Source organism: Microtus ochrogaster, chromosome 2 (genome assembly GCF_000317375.1).
Source record: "Microtus ochrogaster isolate Prairie Vole_2 chromosome 2, MicOch1.0, whole genome shotgun sequence".
Lineage (NCBI taxonomy): Eukaryota > Metazoa > Chordata > Mammalia > Rodentia > Cricetidae > Microtus > Microtus ochrogaster.
In genome coordinates this window covers 2623079-2638833 of record NC_022010.1, presented here as the reverse complement: position 1 = coordinate 2638833, position 15755 = coordinate 2623079, and the positions used below count along the sequence as shown (strand labels likewise).

General features: G+C 47.1%; 1 protein-coding gene across 2 annotated transcripts in view; it reads left to right on the top strand.

Moving 5' to 3' along the window:
- Positions 1–15755, top strand: part of Grk3 (G protein-coupled receptor kinase 3) — a 103037-nt gene that overhangs the window by 18921 nt on the left and 68361 nt on the right. The window contains exon 2 of one of the 2 annotated variants that reach the window (XM_005344235.2): positions 10275–10351. The exons of the other annotated variant lie outside the window; for it this stretch is intronic. Within the exon in view, the coding sequence (XP_005344292.1) occupies positions 10275–10351 (77 nt within the window). The remainder of the gene's footprint in view (positions 1–10274; positions 10352–15755) is intronic. 2 annotated transcript variants of the gene reach the window in all.

Below are 15755 nucleotides of genomic sequence, written 5' to 3'. Positions count from 1 at the left end.
GAAGTCTGCGGCGCACCTCACCGAGGTCTACGGTGCACCTCACCGGGGTCTGCGGTACACCTCACCGAGGTCTGTGGTGCACCTCACCGAGGTCTGCGGCGCACCTCACCGAAGTCTACGGCGCATTTCAAATTATTTTCTGTATGCTGCGTTGGAAGACCAGCCACTTTCTCCGAGCCCGAAATTAAGCATGAGAAATATTGAAGATACAAGCAGGAAATCAAGACATAAGCATAGAATAGGTTTCAATGAGAAAGGAAATTGGGCCTTTAAATGAAAGATGATTATACTGCTTTGAGAACTGCATGTAAGTGGATTGGGCTCTGAGACGCGGGCCACATTTTATAGGAGGCAGATTCAAAAGTCTCAGCGTGGTAAATTAGGCAAGAATTGAGAGTCAGAATGGAACCAATGCTAGGCTGGTAAATGTGCTGACTGGGAGTCTAGAATGTTCCCGAGACAGTCTCTAGAGGTGTCAGGATGGTGTGTGAGCCAACCATAACATGCGAGATTCTGGATCAAACGATTCCTTAGTTCATCAAAGAAGAAAAGATCCTGTCTTCCAAAGGAAGCAAATCCACAAGCAGTCCATGTAGAGTTGAGTTTGGTCCTTTCCTCAGGCAGCAGTTGACACACTGAGAATTGAGGAACATGCGCTTGCCTAATTTTACTTTTAAATTACTTATTGTACCCTATTTGAAAAGTTCATCACTAGTAACCCACTCCAAAGAAGGACAGTAATGATGCTTCCTTTCCTTGAGCTGAGCGATACTGTTGTCTCTTCTCTCCCTGCACCCTGCAGGGTAGAATGCAGAGCCAGGAGCAATCCTCACGTCTCCATAGTTTGAAGCACCATCATCGTGGTTCAGGGGAGAGAGCTCTGATAGTTGTTTTCACTAACAATGCTGAGCAAGGAGCCTCTGCAGGCAGAAAAGTCAAGGAAACACCACCCGCCACACCCCAGAGGAGCCCCGCTGCCTCTTAAGCCTGCACTTAGGAGCTAAAGCAAACCTTCTAGAAGAAAACCCTGGTGGGACAGGTTGTAGCCTCAGACTAAGCAGTTTTGGTTTGATTTGGTTTTGGCACCAGAAGCTCGATACATAGTAGAAAAATATTGAAAAGTCAAGATTAATCAAGTTGCAAATACTAACGCCCTTCGAAGACATCAAGGGATTTCAAGACGGACTTTAAACTCCGAGGAACTATTTAAATAGCTGTCATGGTTTCCGTTCTAGTTGCTAAAGCAACTGAAGAGAGAAAGGTCTATTTTAAGTCCTAAGTCCAGGTTACGGCCGTCACTGAGGGTAGTCACGGCGGCAGGGAGTTGGAACAGCCTTGTCCACAGAAAGGAGCAGCAAGGACAAATCCTGCACACGTGCACTTGATCACTTCCTCCTCTTTCATAGCTCTCAGGTCTCAAGACAAGGGAATGGCGCTGCCCACTTTTAGGCTGGGTCTTCCCAAGTCAGTTAACATAGTCAAGATGATCTCTCACAGGTATTTCCACAGACCAACCTGATCTACAGTTAACATGGTCAAGATGATCTCCCAGGGCATTTCCACAGACCAACCTGATCTACAGTCCCTCAGTGAGTCCCTCCCAGGTGACTGTTGACAAAACATCCTGATGATAATATATGATAACTCGAGTCCTGAATACAGAAAGAACTAAATAATAAATACCAGTCCTCCTCAAAGTAGCCAAAGTATTTGAAGGGGTTCTCCCACAGAAGACACGCCAGCAACAGACAGATTAGGTGCTTAGCATGTTTATCATTTACTCTGGCTAATTTACTATCCAGGCCCATGCAGAAGCCAGAAGGCAAGCACTGTCTACAGTGCATTTGCAGTATTAGCTCCGTGTGGAGAGTGGTGTATGTGTTCCTGGAATCACCAATCGGCAAGTCACATGGTATATGCAGTCCACGGGATTCCCCTCGGCAATGCTGAAAAAGGGACGCACATACGCCCTGTACAACAGCGCAGACATGAAGACCATACTCTGCACATTTCTACATGGAATGTCTAGAGGTCACAAGGGACAAAGATACATGGCCAGTGGGTGGATAGCCCCTGGTGGGAGCAGACTTAGATTGCTCGTGGACACAGAGATCCTCTCGGCACATTGAAAGTGTGCCATTTGACGTGGCAGACCATGCGTTTGTTAAATGTCATACAAGTCATCACCTGAGATGGCTCAGCAGGGAAAGGTGTTTGCTGCCAAGCCTAGTACATTTGAGCCTGGAGGACCCACATGGTAGGAGGAGAGAACTGACTCCCTGGGTTGGCCTCCCATCCCCATATACGCACAACCATGGCATGTGCACATGTGCACACACCCAAAATAAATAAAATGTAAAAAATACAAACAAAACCCTTCCAACCTGCATTTCCATGGCTAAGAAACTCTAGCTCAAAAAACTGAAGAAAAGGAGCTGACAAGAAAACACAATAGCAGAGTTATCTACTTAAGTCCACCCACATACAGTCAATGCAAATTGTCCACATACTTCACTGAAAAGTCAAAGAGGGTCAAAGAGAACAGGGAAGCCAGGTCCAACTGTACACTGTGAGCCAGAAACTCACTCAGGTAGGAAATACAGGTGCTTAGGCAGCAGACCCCACACAGACACTAGCTGAGAGAAACCTGCAGCAACCTAGTTGGGCTTTAATGAACCAAGGCTGTGACATGCATGAAGAAGAGGAGCTTCAGGGTGATGGGTCCCCTCAGCATTGAGGCACAGTACCCCCTGCTCATGTGTCCAATAGAGCTACGAAACAGACAATGCAGGTGACATCGGAAGCAGACACGGACAGAGTCAGAATTAAAGTTTGGGAGTTCTTTATCTCCACCCCAGCAATACTGAATCTGGGAAATCAAAGTGGCACTATTACTCATTCTGACCCAATGATTATTTACCAATCACTTCTTCCAGTAGCAACACATGTACGAAAGACTCAAAGATAGATTACATGCCAGACAGTAAAGCAAAGATTGACAAATCCAGAGAGAACAGAACCATTTGGTATGTGCTTTCTAGCCTCTGAAGAATTAAGCCAGAATCAGTAACTGGCAGGCACCTGACATCTCCAAGAACTCAGTGACTCCCAAGCTACCTCAGAAATGATTATCACCCATGCAACCTCCAAGCTAGCGGAGGAGCAATGAAGACCAGACCACATGGTACTTCTGTAAGGGGTCAGGTGGGGCAAATACAGAGCTGTGGGTGTGTGCTGTTGGCTCCACAGAGGGTTCAGGATGCCTCAGTGAGGATCAGATGGTCTTATGACAAAACAGTGAACCATTAGGGACAATATAGGAAACAAGACCTTTTTGTTTTTTACCCTATCAGTGCACAGAGGTCAGCCGGAAATGAACACTGCACCTGACAGGAGAGCTACGGCTAAGAATTATTTTGTTATTTTAACTGTGTGTGTCTGTGCATGGGTCTAAAAGAGTACCTTGGATCCCATGGAACTGTAGTCACAGGTGTTTGTGAGTCACTGGTGTGAGTACTGGGAACCGAACCTTGGTCCTCTGCTAGAGCGACCAGTGCTCTTAGCCACTGAGCCATCTCCCCAGCTCTGATCATTCTGAAACTTCTAAAGGAAAATATAGATGGCCTTTGTAGGTATGAACACTACAAAGTGGGGTTCCTGACCAGGAAAATGACCCATCGTATGACGTCATCAACTAAACAAGTGTTGCAGAGACCCCGTGAGAAATCAAGAGAAGACGCTAAGGGCCAATCCAGGGACAACTCAAGTTCTATTCCAGGCTGTTCTTCCAGGCTGCATAAAGAAGCCTTCCGTTCAATAACCAGGCAAGCATCCCAGTGAAAAGCCAGACTATTTGATGAGGCTCCTCACAAAAGTAGATGTGTTGATCCCAGTCAGCACGTACGGACATGTTAAACATGACTGCTCATGAGGGAAGTGCAAGTTAAAATACAAATTGAACCAAGATCTTCCACGTGCAGCAAGGTGTCTAAAAGAGAGAATAGCCTCAGTATGGACAGGGTGGAGGAGCAGCTTGAAACATCACATGCTGTCAGTGGTAGTGAGACGACAGGACTGCTTGGGACTGTGGGGTTCACGGTTTCCCTTGACGGATGATAGAATGTACCAGGCAAGCAGCATCTCAGCTCCCCAGTGTTCCCCTGTGAGGGATGACAACATGTGTCTTTAAAATGTCTTGCACATGGATATTTAAGGTGTTTATTATTCATAACAATCCCAAACTGGTGGCAACACAAATGCCCACAGACAAATGATCAGCAAACCCTGGGCTATTCCTGCAGCAACAGAAGCTTGGCTGGGGAAAGGCTAAGGACTCACAATATGGTGTGTGGGAGTAGCCCTAGGGCTAAAGACAAAAGCAAGCTCATGAGATGAGACAGCCTAGTGTGGAGGCCGGTGCAAGCTGCAGTTTGACCTGCAGCACATGGCCTGTGTGGAAGGCCCCTAGCTGCCTGGACTCCAGAATCTGTGGAAGGCTTTCTGCCTTGTAGGACTGATGGAAACTTTTAATGTCTAATTTTAAGACAAGGATTTACAGGGTGCGTGTATTTGTGTAAGGTGCACCTAACAGTGCTATCAAGATATGCATTGAATTATGACTTGTGGTTTAAATAGGTATGGCTCCCATAGACTCATGAAATTTTGTCATAGTTGGGGTTTCTATTGCTGTGAAGAGAAACCATGACCACAGCAACTCTTAAAATGGAAATAATTTAATTGGGGCTGACTTACACTTTCAGAGGTTTTGTCGGTTATCATCATGGCAAGATATGGTAGTGTGCAGGCCAACATGGTGCTGGAGAAGGAGCCGAGAGTTCTGTATCTTGATCTGCATGCAATAGGAAGTGAACTGAGTCCCACACTGGGTGTAGCTTATGATACTCAAAGCCTATCTCCATAGGGAGACTTCCTCCAAGAGGCCACACCTATTCCAACAAAGCCAAACCTCCTAATAGTGCCACTATCTACGGGCCAAACATTCAAACACGTGAGTCTGTGGGAGCTATACATATTCAAACCACCACAGTTTGAATGTTTGGCCCATTGAGAGTGGCACTGTTAGGAGATGTGGCCTTGTTAGTGGAAGTATGTCACTGTGGGGGCAGGCTTTGAAGTCTCATATGCTCAAACTATACCCAGTGTGGGACTCAGTTCACTTCCTGTTACCTGAGGCTCAAGATGTAGAACTCTCAGCTCTGCTTCCAAGGCCATGTCTGTCTGCCTGATGCCTTGCTTCCAGCCAGGGATAAACCTCTGAAACTGTAAGCCAGCCCCAATTACATGTTTTTCTTTATAAGAGTTGCAATGATCATGGTATTTCTTCACAGTAATAGAAACTCTAATTAAAATATGATATATGCTAAAAAATTAAAAATGAATTATACCTTGGTTTGCCTTTAAACAGATTAAAAAAAGTATTCTGACTATCAAGGAGCTCAGTAGGTAGAGGCGATTGATGAGAAGCCTGACAGTAGGAATTTATGCCCCAAATCCACAGGCAGAAGAGAACTAAGCCGCACACGTCTTCTGACCTCCACACGTGCATTGTGCATACTGCCCACACTAAATGAATGCAAAGCGTGCAAGTAGCTTGTTCACTCACTGTCAGTGACCAGCAGACTAGATTTCATTCCATTTGGATCAGTGCTGTGGGGCTCACAAGCTGAAAAGCCCCCTTCTCCATCTCCTGTCTCTGTCCCACGTCATAGTTCAGTGTGTGTGTGTTGTTTACTTTCTGAGCTAACTGCTCCTTCTGCATCCAGCGCTTCTTTGTATCCTGATGGTGTTCCTTTCATAATTAGCCCTGATATCTTACTTCTCTTCTTTCAGAAATGTACTGGCTGCCCTAGATTCTGTGTTGTTTTATATAAATTGTTTCTTGTTTCTGCATTCTGTGAAAGTCCCCCTGGGGTCCTAATGGACCCAGACCGACTTAATAATGAAATGAGGCAGGTCTTTGAATGTTCTTAATGTCAGTCTTTCTATTCATAACCGTGGTGCATATCCCCACTCCTTAATCTCTCTATGTAATTTATAATTTTCCCCATAAATGTTTTGTGCACATTTAGGAAGGTTTTAATTTCAAGGCATTTCAGCTTTTTTTTTTATTTTATTGTAACTAGGATCTTCCCTTTTAATCACTTTAAAAATTGGTGGCATATGGAAATCATTTCAAAACACTAATTCTGTATCTGGGAGGGGTCTTTTGCTTTTGTTTAAGGAAGAGATTGATAGAATTTCTGTGGAAGCATGCCTGGTAGTGTATGGGGGTATGCATTTGGTATGTGTGCATGTGGCTAGGGCTGTGTTCAGTATACATGTGGCATTGATGTGCATATCTGGGGCTGTGTGCAGAGTATGTGTACATGCATGAAATTTATGGGGGAGTGGCCATGTGTGGGATATGTCTGCATGCACGAAACTGTTTGGGTTGTGTATGCGTACCTGGGGCTATACAAGGAATGTATATGTGGCATTTATGTGCATATCTGGGACTGTGTGGAGAGTATGTGTGTGAATGTATGGGTCTGTGGGGGGTATGTATGTATGTATGCATGCATGCATGAAATTGTGGGGTATGTATGTATGCTAGGGGCTGTGGGGGTGTGTATGCATGTATAGGACTGTGTGTGGGATATATGTGCATGCATGGGAGCTGTATGAGGAACATGAATATGCATACATGGGAGTGTAGAGGCATGATGCTACATGTTGGATATATGTGTATGCATGGGGCTGTGTGAGGAATATGTGTGTGCATGCATGAGACTTATAGGGTATGCATGCATGGGGCCATGTGTGGGGTATGTGTGCATTCCTGGCTCTGTGAAGAATACATGTGTTCATGAATGAGGCTGTGGGGGTATGTAAGTGTGTATGTGCATGCTCCTACTCTCTCACACATACTTTAGAGAGAGGGGATACTGAGGGCGCGTTTTGGCATCTTCTGAAATGGATTCTCCACATACAGAGTTGACCCGGGTCCTGGGAGGGGGTGGTGGCTGGAGTCTTGGCTGCTGTCAGTCCCTGGATGGTTCCTGTAGTCCTGGACAGCAGTGGAAGGAATCTCTCATATAGCTGATGTCCTCAATGGCAGTGACCATCTCTTCCTCTGTGGATCAGGGTTACTCACGCTTCACTTTTAATGTGGTCTTTAAACTATGCCACTCTATCGACTGCTCTCTTCCTCTTGTCTTGCCCGAATGCCTGGCAGAACAAGCTGAAGGAGGAAGGCTTCCTTCCTCTTACTGTTTGAGGGTGCAGTCCATCATGGTGGGGATGGCAGGGCGGCAGGAGGCTTCTGGATGTGACTTCAGGAACACAAAGCTGCGTGCTTACATCTGGATGGATCAGGAAGTAGAGATGGGGCAGGAAGTGGGTTCTGACCGTGAACCTCATGACCCATACTCTAGTGCCACACTTCCTTTGACTGTGCCCCGCCTCCTAAAGGACCCACATAGTCCCTGAACAGCACTACCAGCTGCAATCAAGAGTTCAAAGATAGGATTCTGGGTGGGGGGGGGGGCATTTTACACCTAAACGTAGCTTTCTTCCTGGGACCCCGCAGGCTCACGGCCATCTCGTGATGCAGCTGTGTCCAGTCTCATTTCAAAAGGCTTCTTGTTCCCACACTGTTTTCAAAAGTCCAGAGTCTCAGCCAGGCCTGGGTGGCTCACACCTTTAACCCCAGCACTTGGGAGGCAGAGGCAGGTAGATCTCTTTGAGTTCAAGGCCATCTTGATGTGCACAGAGAGTTCCAAGACCCTGTCTCAAAAAACAAAAAGTTCAAAGTCTCTTCTTGGACTGAAGACAAACTGTTAACTATAAGTCCATGCAACATTAAAAATATGTTCCTTACTTCCAACATATGTGTGTTGAGTAGATATTCCCGTTCCAAAGGGCTGGGGTGAGTCGAGGCCTAGAGAGGAGAGACCAAGAAAAGCAGAAACAACCAGCAGGGTAGACCCTGGATCCCACAGCCCAGGTTCAGGACTGGGGCTCTTGCTGGCATCTTATGGGCTCCAGCATTTTGGACATCCATAGCCTCAGCTCTGTTGCCTGTGGCACCTGTGACCGTGCTCTTGGGCCTGCTCTACTGAGTGCTTTGTCAGACTTCTGTTTCTGGGTTCTCTCGATATCCTGGGTTCCCCATTGCATCCTAGACTTTACCTGCTCAGAAGTTCCCTGCTACCTATGACCAAGGTTCAGGGTTCTGGAACCTGAGTGCAGGCATTGCATCTTTATTCTTGCCAAACCAACACCACGTGGATAGCCACTCATTCTGTTCCAGCTGAGATGTGGCCTGCCACCCCTACTCCTCCATAGCCCACCCCATCCCATTCCCACCCTCTCTCACCCCACACCACCCCTGTGGACCACAGCTGCCCTCTGTGGCTGAAAATGAGAAAGCATTCTTCTTAGATGCCTGGGGGTGCTCTTTGCTCAACCACACCCCTTGTATCGCAACACCCTGCAATTCTTCCTACTGTTCCAGCTCTGAGTCCGGGGCTCTTTCATTGATCACATTTACGAGGCCTTGACTTGTCAACATCCCCTGAGCGACTTCACCGCAGCTTTACTGCTCACTCCGTTCCTTGAAAGGCTGCCCACTTTTCACACATTCATCTCTCTGCTCTCTGTCCCAGCCACATCCCGGCCTGAACGCCATGCTACCCTGAGGGGTCTCTTCTCCTCGCCCCATTGTAGCTCAGCCTCACTCAAGATTGGGGACACAGGAAGAAGACAGCCACACTCTGCCAGAATGTAATGCGAATGATTGTAGTGTGGCCCCCAAGGCAGCTCTTATCCCCGTGCACTTGCTGGGCGTGGCCTCCACCATTTGCCTGGTTTGGGCATCTGGCCTTCTGAACATCTTCTGGAACGACCCATTAAGGTCTGCTAATAGCATTTAAGGGCTCTTCAGTTCTTAGATACAAACTCTTCCAAATTCCCCTGCACACTGGTTCATGAGTCCGAGAGCCACAGGGTCAGGTGGTCAGAGCCATGATTCCCCTGCACACTGGTTCATCAACCTGAGAGCCACAGGGTCAGGTGGTCAGAGCCATGATTCCCCTGCAGATGGGTTCATCAGCCCGAGAGCCACAGGGTCAGGTGGTCAGAGCCATGATTCCCCTGCACACTGGTTCATCAAGCTGAGAGCCACACAATCAGGTGGTCAGAGCCATAATCTCCATCCCCAGCAGCAATTCTCTTCTTTTGGGTCTCTGTGACTAAATGTACAGCAAGGAAGGGGAAGGGTTTATATTGATTTATAGTTTGAGGGTTGTGCTAGCTAGTTTCGTGTCAACTTGACACAAGCTAGGTAGGGAAACCCCGCTGAGGAAATGCCTCCATAAGATTCAGCTGTAGTACACTTTCTTACTGAGTGGTTGATGGAGGAGGGCCCAGCCCATTGTAGGTGGGGCCATCCCTGGGCTGGTGGTCCTGGGTTCTATAAAAAATAGGTTGAGCAAGCCATGAGGACCAAGCCAGTAACCAGCATGGCCTCTGCGTCAGCTCTTGTCTCCAGGTTCCTGCCCTGTTTGAGTTCCTGTCTTGACTTCCTTCAGTGATGGGCTACTGTCTTAGTTAAAGTTCTAGTGCTGTGAAGAGACACAGTGACCACAGTAACATTTATAAAGAAAAACATTTAATTTGGGCTGGCTTACAGATTCAGAGGTTTCGTTTATTATGGTTGTGACAGGAAGCATGGTGGTATACAGGCAGACATAATGCCGGAGAAGGTACAGAGAATTCCACAACTGGATCCACAGGCAGCAGAAAGAGATGGGGGGAGAGAGAGAGACAGACTAGGCCTGGCTTGAGCTCCTGAAACCTCAAAGCCCACTCCCAGTTGCACACTTCCTCGAACAAGGCCACACCTTACAATACCACCCCCTACTCATTCAAATCTGAGTCTGTAGGGTCTGTTCTTACTCAAACCATCACCACTACGATGTGGAAGCATAAGCCAAATAAATTCTTTCCTTTCCAACTCGCTTTTGGTCATGGTGTTCATCATAGCAATAGGAACTCTGACTAAGACAAGGGTTCAGTCTTTCGTGACCGGCAGGCATGGTGGCCAGAAAGGTAGTTGTTAGAGTCTGAGGCTGCTTGCTCACATCTAGGTCAACAAACAAACAAACAAAAACTCTGAGATCAGGCAGTACGTGATGCTCCCAGCTTCCTCAAACACTGGAGCATCTGCAGGGCACTGTGCACCCAATGCCCTAACAGCCACTCTTATCTTGCAGTATCCGGAGCGTGATGCAGAGGTATCTTGCAGAAAGAAACGAAATAACCTTTGACAAGATTTTCAATCAGAAAATCGGTGAGTTCTGCTTCTTCATTGGGTACAGTCATGGCATCAGTGAGAGCTGGTGATGTCACAGTGACCTCTGCGTAGAGCCCTTGGTGCTGTGTACCATGTCGAGCTGAAGAGGGGACTGGTTAGTGATTTGCTTCACTCCTGTGCATTTTCCCTGTAATGCGTTGTTTGGAAACAGATGGTTTAAGCTTTAAGGTGATTGGTGGGTGTTTGTGGAGTGTAACACCACAACCTGGAGGGAAAAGTGAGGAGCGGTTCGGTCCCTCCCCAGCAGGTTCCCAGAGCTGCCTCTCTCAGAGGGAGACATTACTCAAGGTGTTTCTGCCTGTTCACACCAGATGGACACTTCTGTGCCTCAGAGAGACCCCTCCTGCTGGAGCCACTCCTCTTCTTGTTGAGAAGGCCTCATGAAGCACCAGGCTTGCTCTTTGTGTCTGAGCTTTAGACTTGCTGGCTGTTTCTCATAGAGGGAGGCTTGCTCTGCGTGGAGCCTGTGATCGCCATGTCTGGCCACTTCCCTAACAACGAGGCTTGCGTTTATTTATCTGCCCCTGCGATGCTAGCACTTCATCCCGTTTCGGGGTGTGTGTGGACACACCACACTTTGTTTATCCATGCAGGAGGTAGAAGACCGTTGGATTCTCTCTACTTTTTTGTCCATTCTGAGCAAAGTAGCTGTGATCTGTGAATATTTACAACCCCCCATCTCTCTCCCTCCCTCCCCCTCCTTCTCCCCCCAATCTGTGTGTGTGTGTGTGTGTGTGTATACCTGTACAGCCATTCATTTTCCTTAGATATACACACACCAGAGTAGAGTTGCTGGGTTGTATGGTAAAATCACGTTAAGCTTTTAAGGAAAGACTTCCTTCTAAACTGGCTGGACTGTTGCACACGCCTGATGGGGGGCTCTGGTTTCCCGAGTCCAAAGTGCCTGCCCCTGGCTACGCCCCCCCCCCCCCCCCCCGTTCATTTGGTTGTAGCCATCTCGTTGTGGGTTTTATTTCTCCTTCCCTCACAGTTAACAGTGTTGAATAATTGGCCGTTTCTAGGTGGTCTTTGGAGAAATGTCTATTTAAATCGGGTTACCTTTGTCATTGTCATGGTCATGTGCTCCTGTAGGCAAGACCTCCTTTCCTGTTTCGCTGGTGGCACGTGGAGCCTCGAGGTTTCACTATTAATGCAGTCCAGTCTGTACACTTGCTCTCTGGCCGCAGTCGGAGTCATAGCTAAAACGTTTGCTCAATGGTTTGTAACAACTTTCTTCTAAATGTTTTGGGTTTTTCTCTTACGTTTCGTATTTAGCTTACTGGGTTAAGTTTTTAAATCTACAATAAGATCTAAATTAGTGGGGTTGTTTTATTTGTATACTTTTTTTTCATTTATTTATTTGTGTGTGGGGTGCACGTATGCATGCCAAGACCTGTATGAGAGGTCAAAGGGCAACTTTTGTTTGGGAGTTGGTTCTCTCCTTCTCTCATGTGGGTTCTAGGGATTGACCTCAGGCTGTCAGGCTTGGCAGCAATCCCATTTTATCAGCTGAGCCACCTCACCTGCCCCTTTCCCTTCTTAAGCATGACATTTCCTTTTCCTCATTGTATTGTCTTTTATAATCTTTGCTGAAAATTGACTGTAGAATTGGCTTAGAGTGGCTTCTGACGTCTGTTTACCCCCGAGTCGGCTTAGGACATTGTTCATGTCCCTGCTTTAGAGCAAGGTTTAGAACTGGGAAAGAAAAGTCTCCACTGTGTTCTCTTTGTTTGTTTTAAGGTTGTTTGGGGGCATTCTGGACCCTTTACACTTCTGTGTGAGGGTTTTTAGTAATCCCTTTGCAGTTTCCTCTGGGCCTGTGATAGAGAGCCTTCAATCCGTGCTGCTGGGAGCCCCTGTGTTGACCCTATTTTTGCGAATAGCCTCAGCTGCTTTGACTGCTCGGGGCAGTGCTGTCTTTTCCAGCCTTGCGCTTTTCAGTGAGTTTATTCCTAAGGAAGGAAACCTGCTTCCACTTTTGATTGCTCATTGCAGAGATTCAGAAATATAATGTGTTCTATAGCTAGCTCCTGGGGTCCAAACTAGGTTAACAGTTCTAGTTAGGTGGGTGCTTGTTGTGTGTGTGCCTGTGTGTATGCACCTGTGAGCATGTGCCCGTGTCTTTCTGTGTGTGCACACACACCAGTGTTTGTGTGCATGCATGTGTGTATTTTTTGTATGTGTGCACCTGTCTGTATGTGCACCTGAATGTATGTGTCTCTGTGTGTGGGTGTACCTGTGTGTTCGTGTGTGTGTGTGTGTGTGTGTGTGTGCATGCATCTGTGGTTTGTGTTGTCTATTGCATGTGTGGACCTGTGTGTGCACCTGAATGTATGTGTCTCTGTGTGTGGGTGTACCTGTGTGTTCGTGTGTGTGTGTGTGTGTGTGTGTGTGTGTGCATGCATCTGTGGTTCATGTGTGTCTATTGCATGTGTGGACCTGTGTGTTTCTGTATGTATGCATCAATGTGTGTTTATCTGTATGTGTGTGTTTGTGCTCTTATGTGTGTGTATGTGAGCGTGTGACTGTGTTCAAGTGTGGTTTTGTGTGTGTGTGTGTTTATGGTGTAATTATGGTATTTGTGTGCATGTAAGTGTGTATACAATATAGGTGTGTATATGTGAATTCCTTAGGCTAGTCTACAACCTGTCTGAATAATTAGTTTTACTTCTTTATAATCTTGTGTCTTTATTATTTTTCATTTTAATTCTTATTTCTTAATGTTTCTCTCAATTGTTTTTTTAGCATGATTTAAAATAACATTCATCTACAAAGAATTCCTAAATTGCATTTGATTTTGTGGCCCAGGTATAAAAATAGGGTTCCCACAAGCTTTGAGAACAAGAGAAATGTATTTGCTGATGGGAAAATAAAAGCATGTGGGCATAACAGAGGCCGCCATGTTATCATAGCCGTTTGAAAGAGGCAACGTTTTTTAGTCTTTTTCCTGTAGAGACGGAGATGAACTTGATTCATCCTAGGTCTTGTTCTACAAAGTGTGTGGTCTTATTCCACACAGAAACTCCGGAACTAACACTAAACACTATAGCTCATACCAGTAAGATATTCTAGGGTCTGGTGATGTGGTTTGGTGGGTAGAATGCTTGCCTCTAGTAGATGAAGCCCTGGGTTCAATTCGCAGCTCTGCACAAACTGGGTTGGTATTGCACCCCTGTAATCACAGCACTTGGGGGTTATAGGCACAGAAGTTCAAGGATATCTTTGACCACTAATGAGTTTGAGGTTAGCTTGGGCTACACAAGATCCTGTCTACAAACAAACAAAACACTTTAGGATTTATTGTTGTCAACCTTAATGAGCAAAGCTACCAATCTGTTTTATGGCTCATAAAATGATTGTTTTCGAAGTTTTGTGCCTTAAAGCAAAATAGATGTGCAGAATCTTTAGACACTGATAACTGGGCGGCCTCTGCCTGGTGACAACTGAGCAGTCTGCTTGTGGCCCTAGAGTGGACCAGTACCTGTGACCATGCTGCACCCCATTCTCCCTGGACTGACCCTTTCTTGACAGACATCCCAGGTCCCCTCCCCATTCCATCAGTGCAGTGTCCTCTAGCTCAGAGTCACCTTTTACCACAGGAGAGGAAAGACAAGGTGCCCCTTTGACTCAGCATCAGTGGTTCAATGGTGCTGGCCTTGTGCGTCATCCACTGCAGGGGGAGGGGGTGGAGGGGGCTAAGGAGCCCTTTGGTCTTCCTGAGAGTGGGAATGAGCGCTCAGCTAAGTTCTGCTAACTGAATTTTCAGTAGAAAGCTCTGGGGAACCTGGGTCAGTCAGAGTCACAGATTCCAGTTTCTGCCTCGGATAACAAAGCCATGCAGGGGGAGACACTGAGGAGAGGAAGCAGACATTGTCAGATACTGACAAGGTGATCTTGGCAGCCACTCTGTCAGCTTGTGTCAGATAGGGGACCTGCCCTCCCCACAGCCTTTGCACCCTGGGAACTGGGGACGCTGATGGACGGGCCACATCTGTGTCCCAAGGAAACTTGTTTGTCTTCCTGTTAAGCCATCACTCAAATTCTAGAAGCAACCATAGTCATCACTGCTCAGAGGAAGATTCAGGAAAGGTCCATTTTAGTGTGTTACATATCTGCTACCCTGTGCTTGAACCCCTGGCTCCTGACCTTTGACCCATGATTCACAGGCTGGTAAAGCTACTTGCATTTTTTTCTAAAGGTAGATTTTCCCCTCCCATGAGCAACATTGTCCATCCACGCTCAGACCAATAGCTTCGTCCTCCACCTGTGCTGTTGGCTGTACTTGTGGTTCACTCCCTGAGGAGCCGTGCCACTTATGTAATACTGCCCCTGCTGCTGCTGCTGAGTTAACTTGAGCTATCATTTCCTTTCTCCACACATGGGCAGACTAGGAAACAACACATGCATCTGTAGGGGCCAAGGCGGGGCCTCATTTGGAAGAGTGCTCAACCCCCAAGTGCACACCCAGCCATCAGAACACACAGGGCACCCCAAACATGCACTCAGTACTTGTAATCCATATATGTGTGCAGGAAGTGTGCACAGCACTCAGGAGTGACTGTATGTATAATGCATGTACTCAGCATAGTGCACACACACGCGTGCATGGGCACACATGCATTCATACCTCTGGTTTCTTGTTCTACTTCCTATGGGCATCGATGACTGCACTGTTCTCTAGACACTCAGGCAGGTGACTGACACATCTCTCCTTGCCCATCACTGTCCTTCTCCATGCTACTACTGTAGCCTACAGCATTATCCCCTCTCCAGGATATTTCAGGATGTTTTCCTAACTGGTGGTCCTGTTGTTACTTTTATCCCTTCCTAACTGACCAGACACACCACATCACACCAGGCTCACGCCGTGACTCTAACCGGGGCAGAGATCTGCTAGACTCAGGAATGCAGGCCAGCAAAACAGCCTCAGTCAGTTTGTTCTCCTTGATTTCACTTGCCTCTGCTCCCTCTTACTCGTCCCCTTCCTTCTCCTGCCTCCTGAGAAATGTCTCCACTGCTATCCCCAGGGGCACTAGGCTCCCACCCTCATTGCTGTGTCCACAACAGCAGCTTCTACACTTGTGGACTCAAGAAGCTGCAGATTGAGAATATTCCCAAACAAATCACATCTGTGCTGAATATTGCACTTTCCCTGGTCCACGTTCTCTGAGTACTACAGCAGAACTGCCATTTTCACAGTGTTTCACATCAGGAATGATGAGGGGATGGGAGGAAGGGACAATGGCGGGAGGATGGGATGTGATGAGAAGGAGGATGGGGGGGATGGGATGTTGGTGGGAGGATGGGGGGATGGGATGTGATGAGAAGGAGGATGGGGGGATGGGTTGTTGGTGGGAGGATGGGGGGATGGGATGTGATG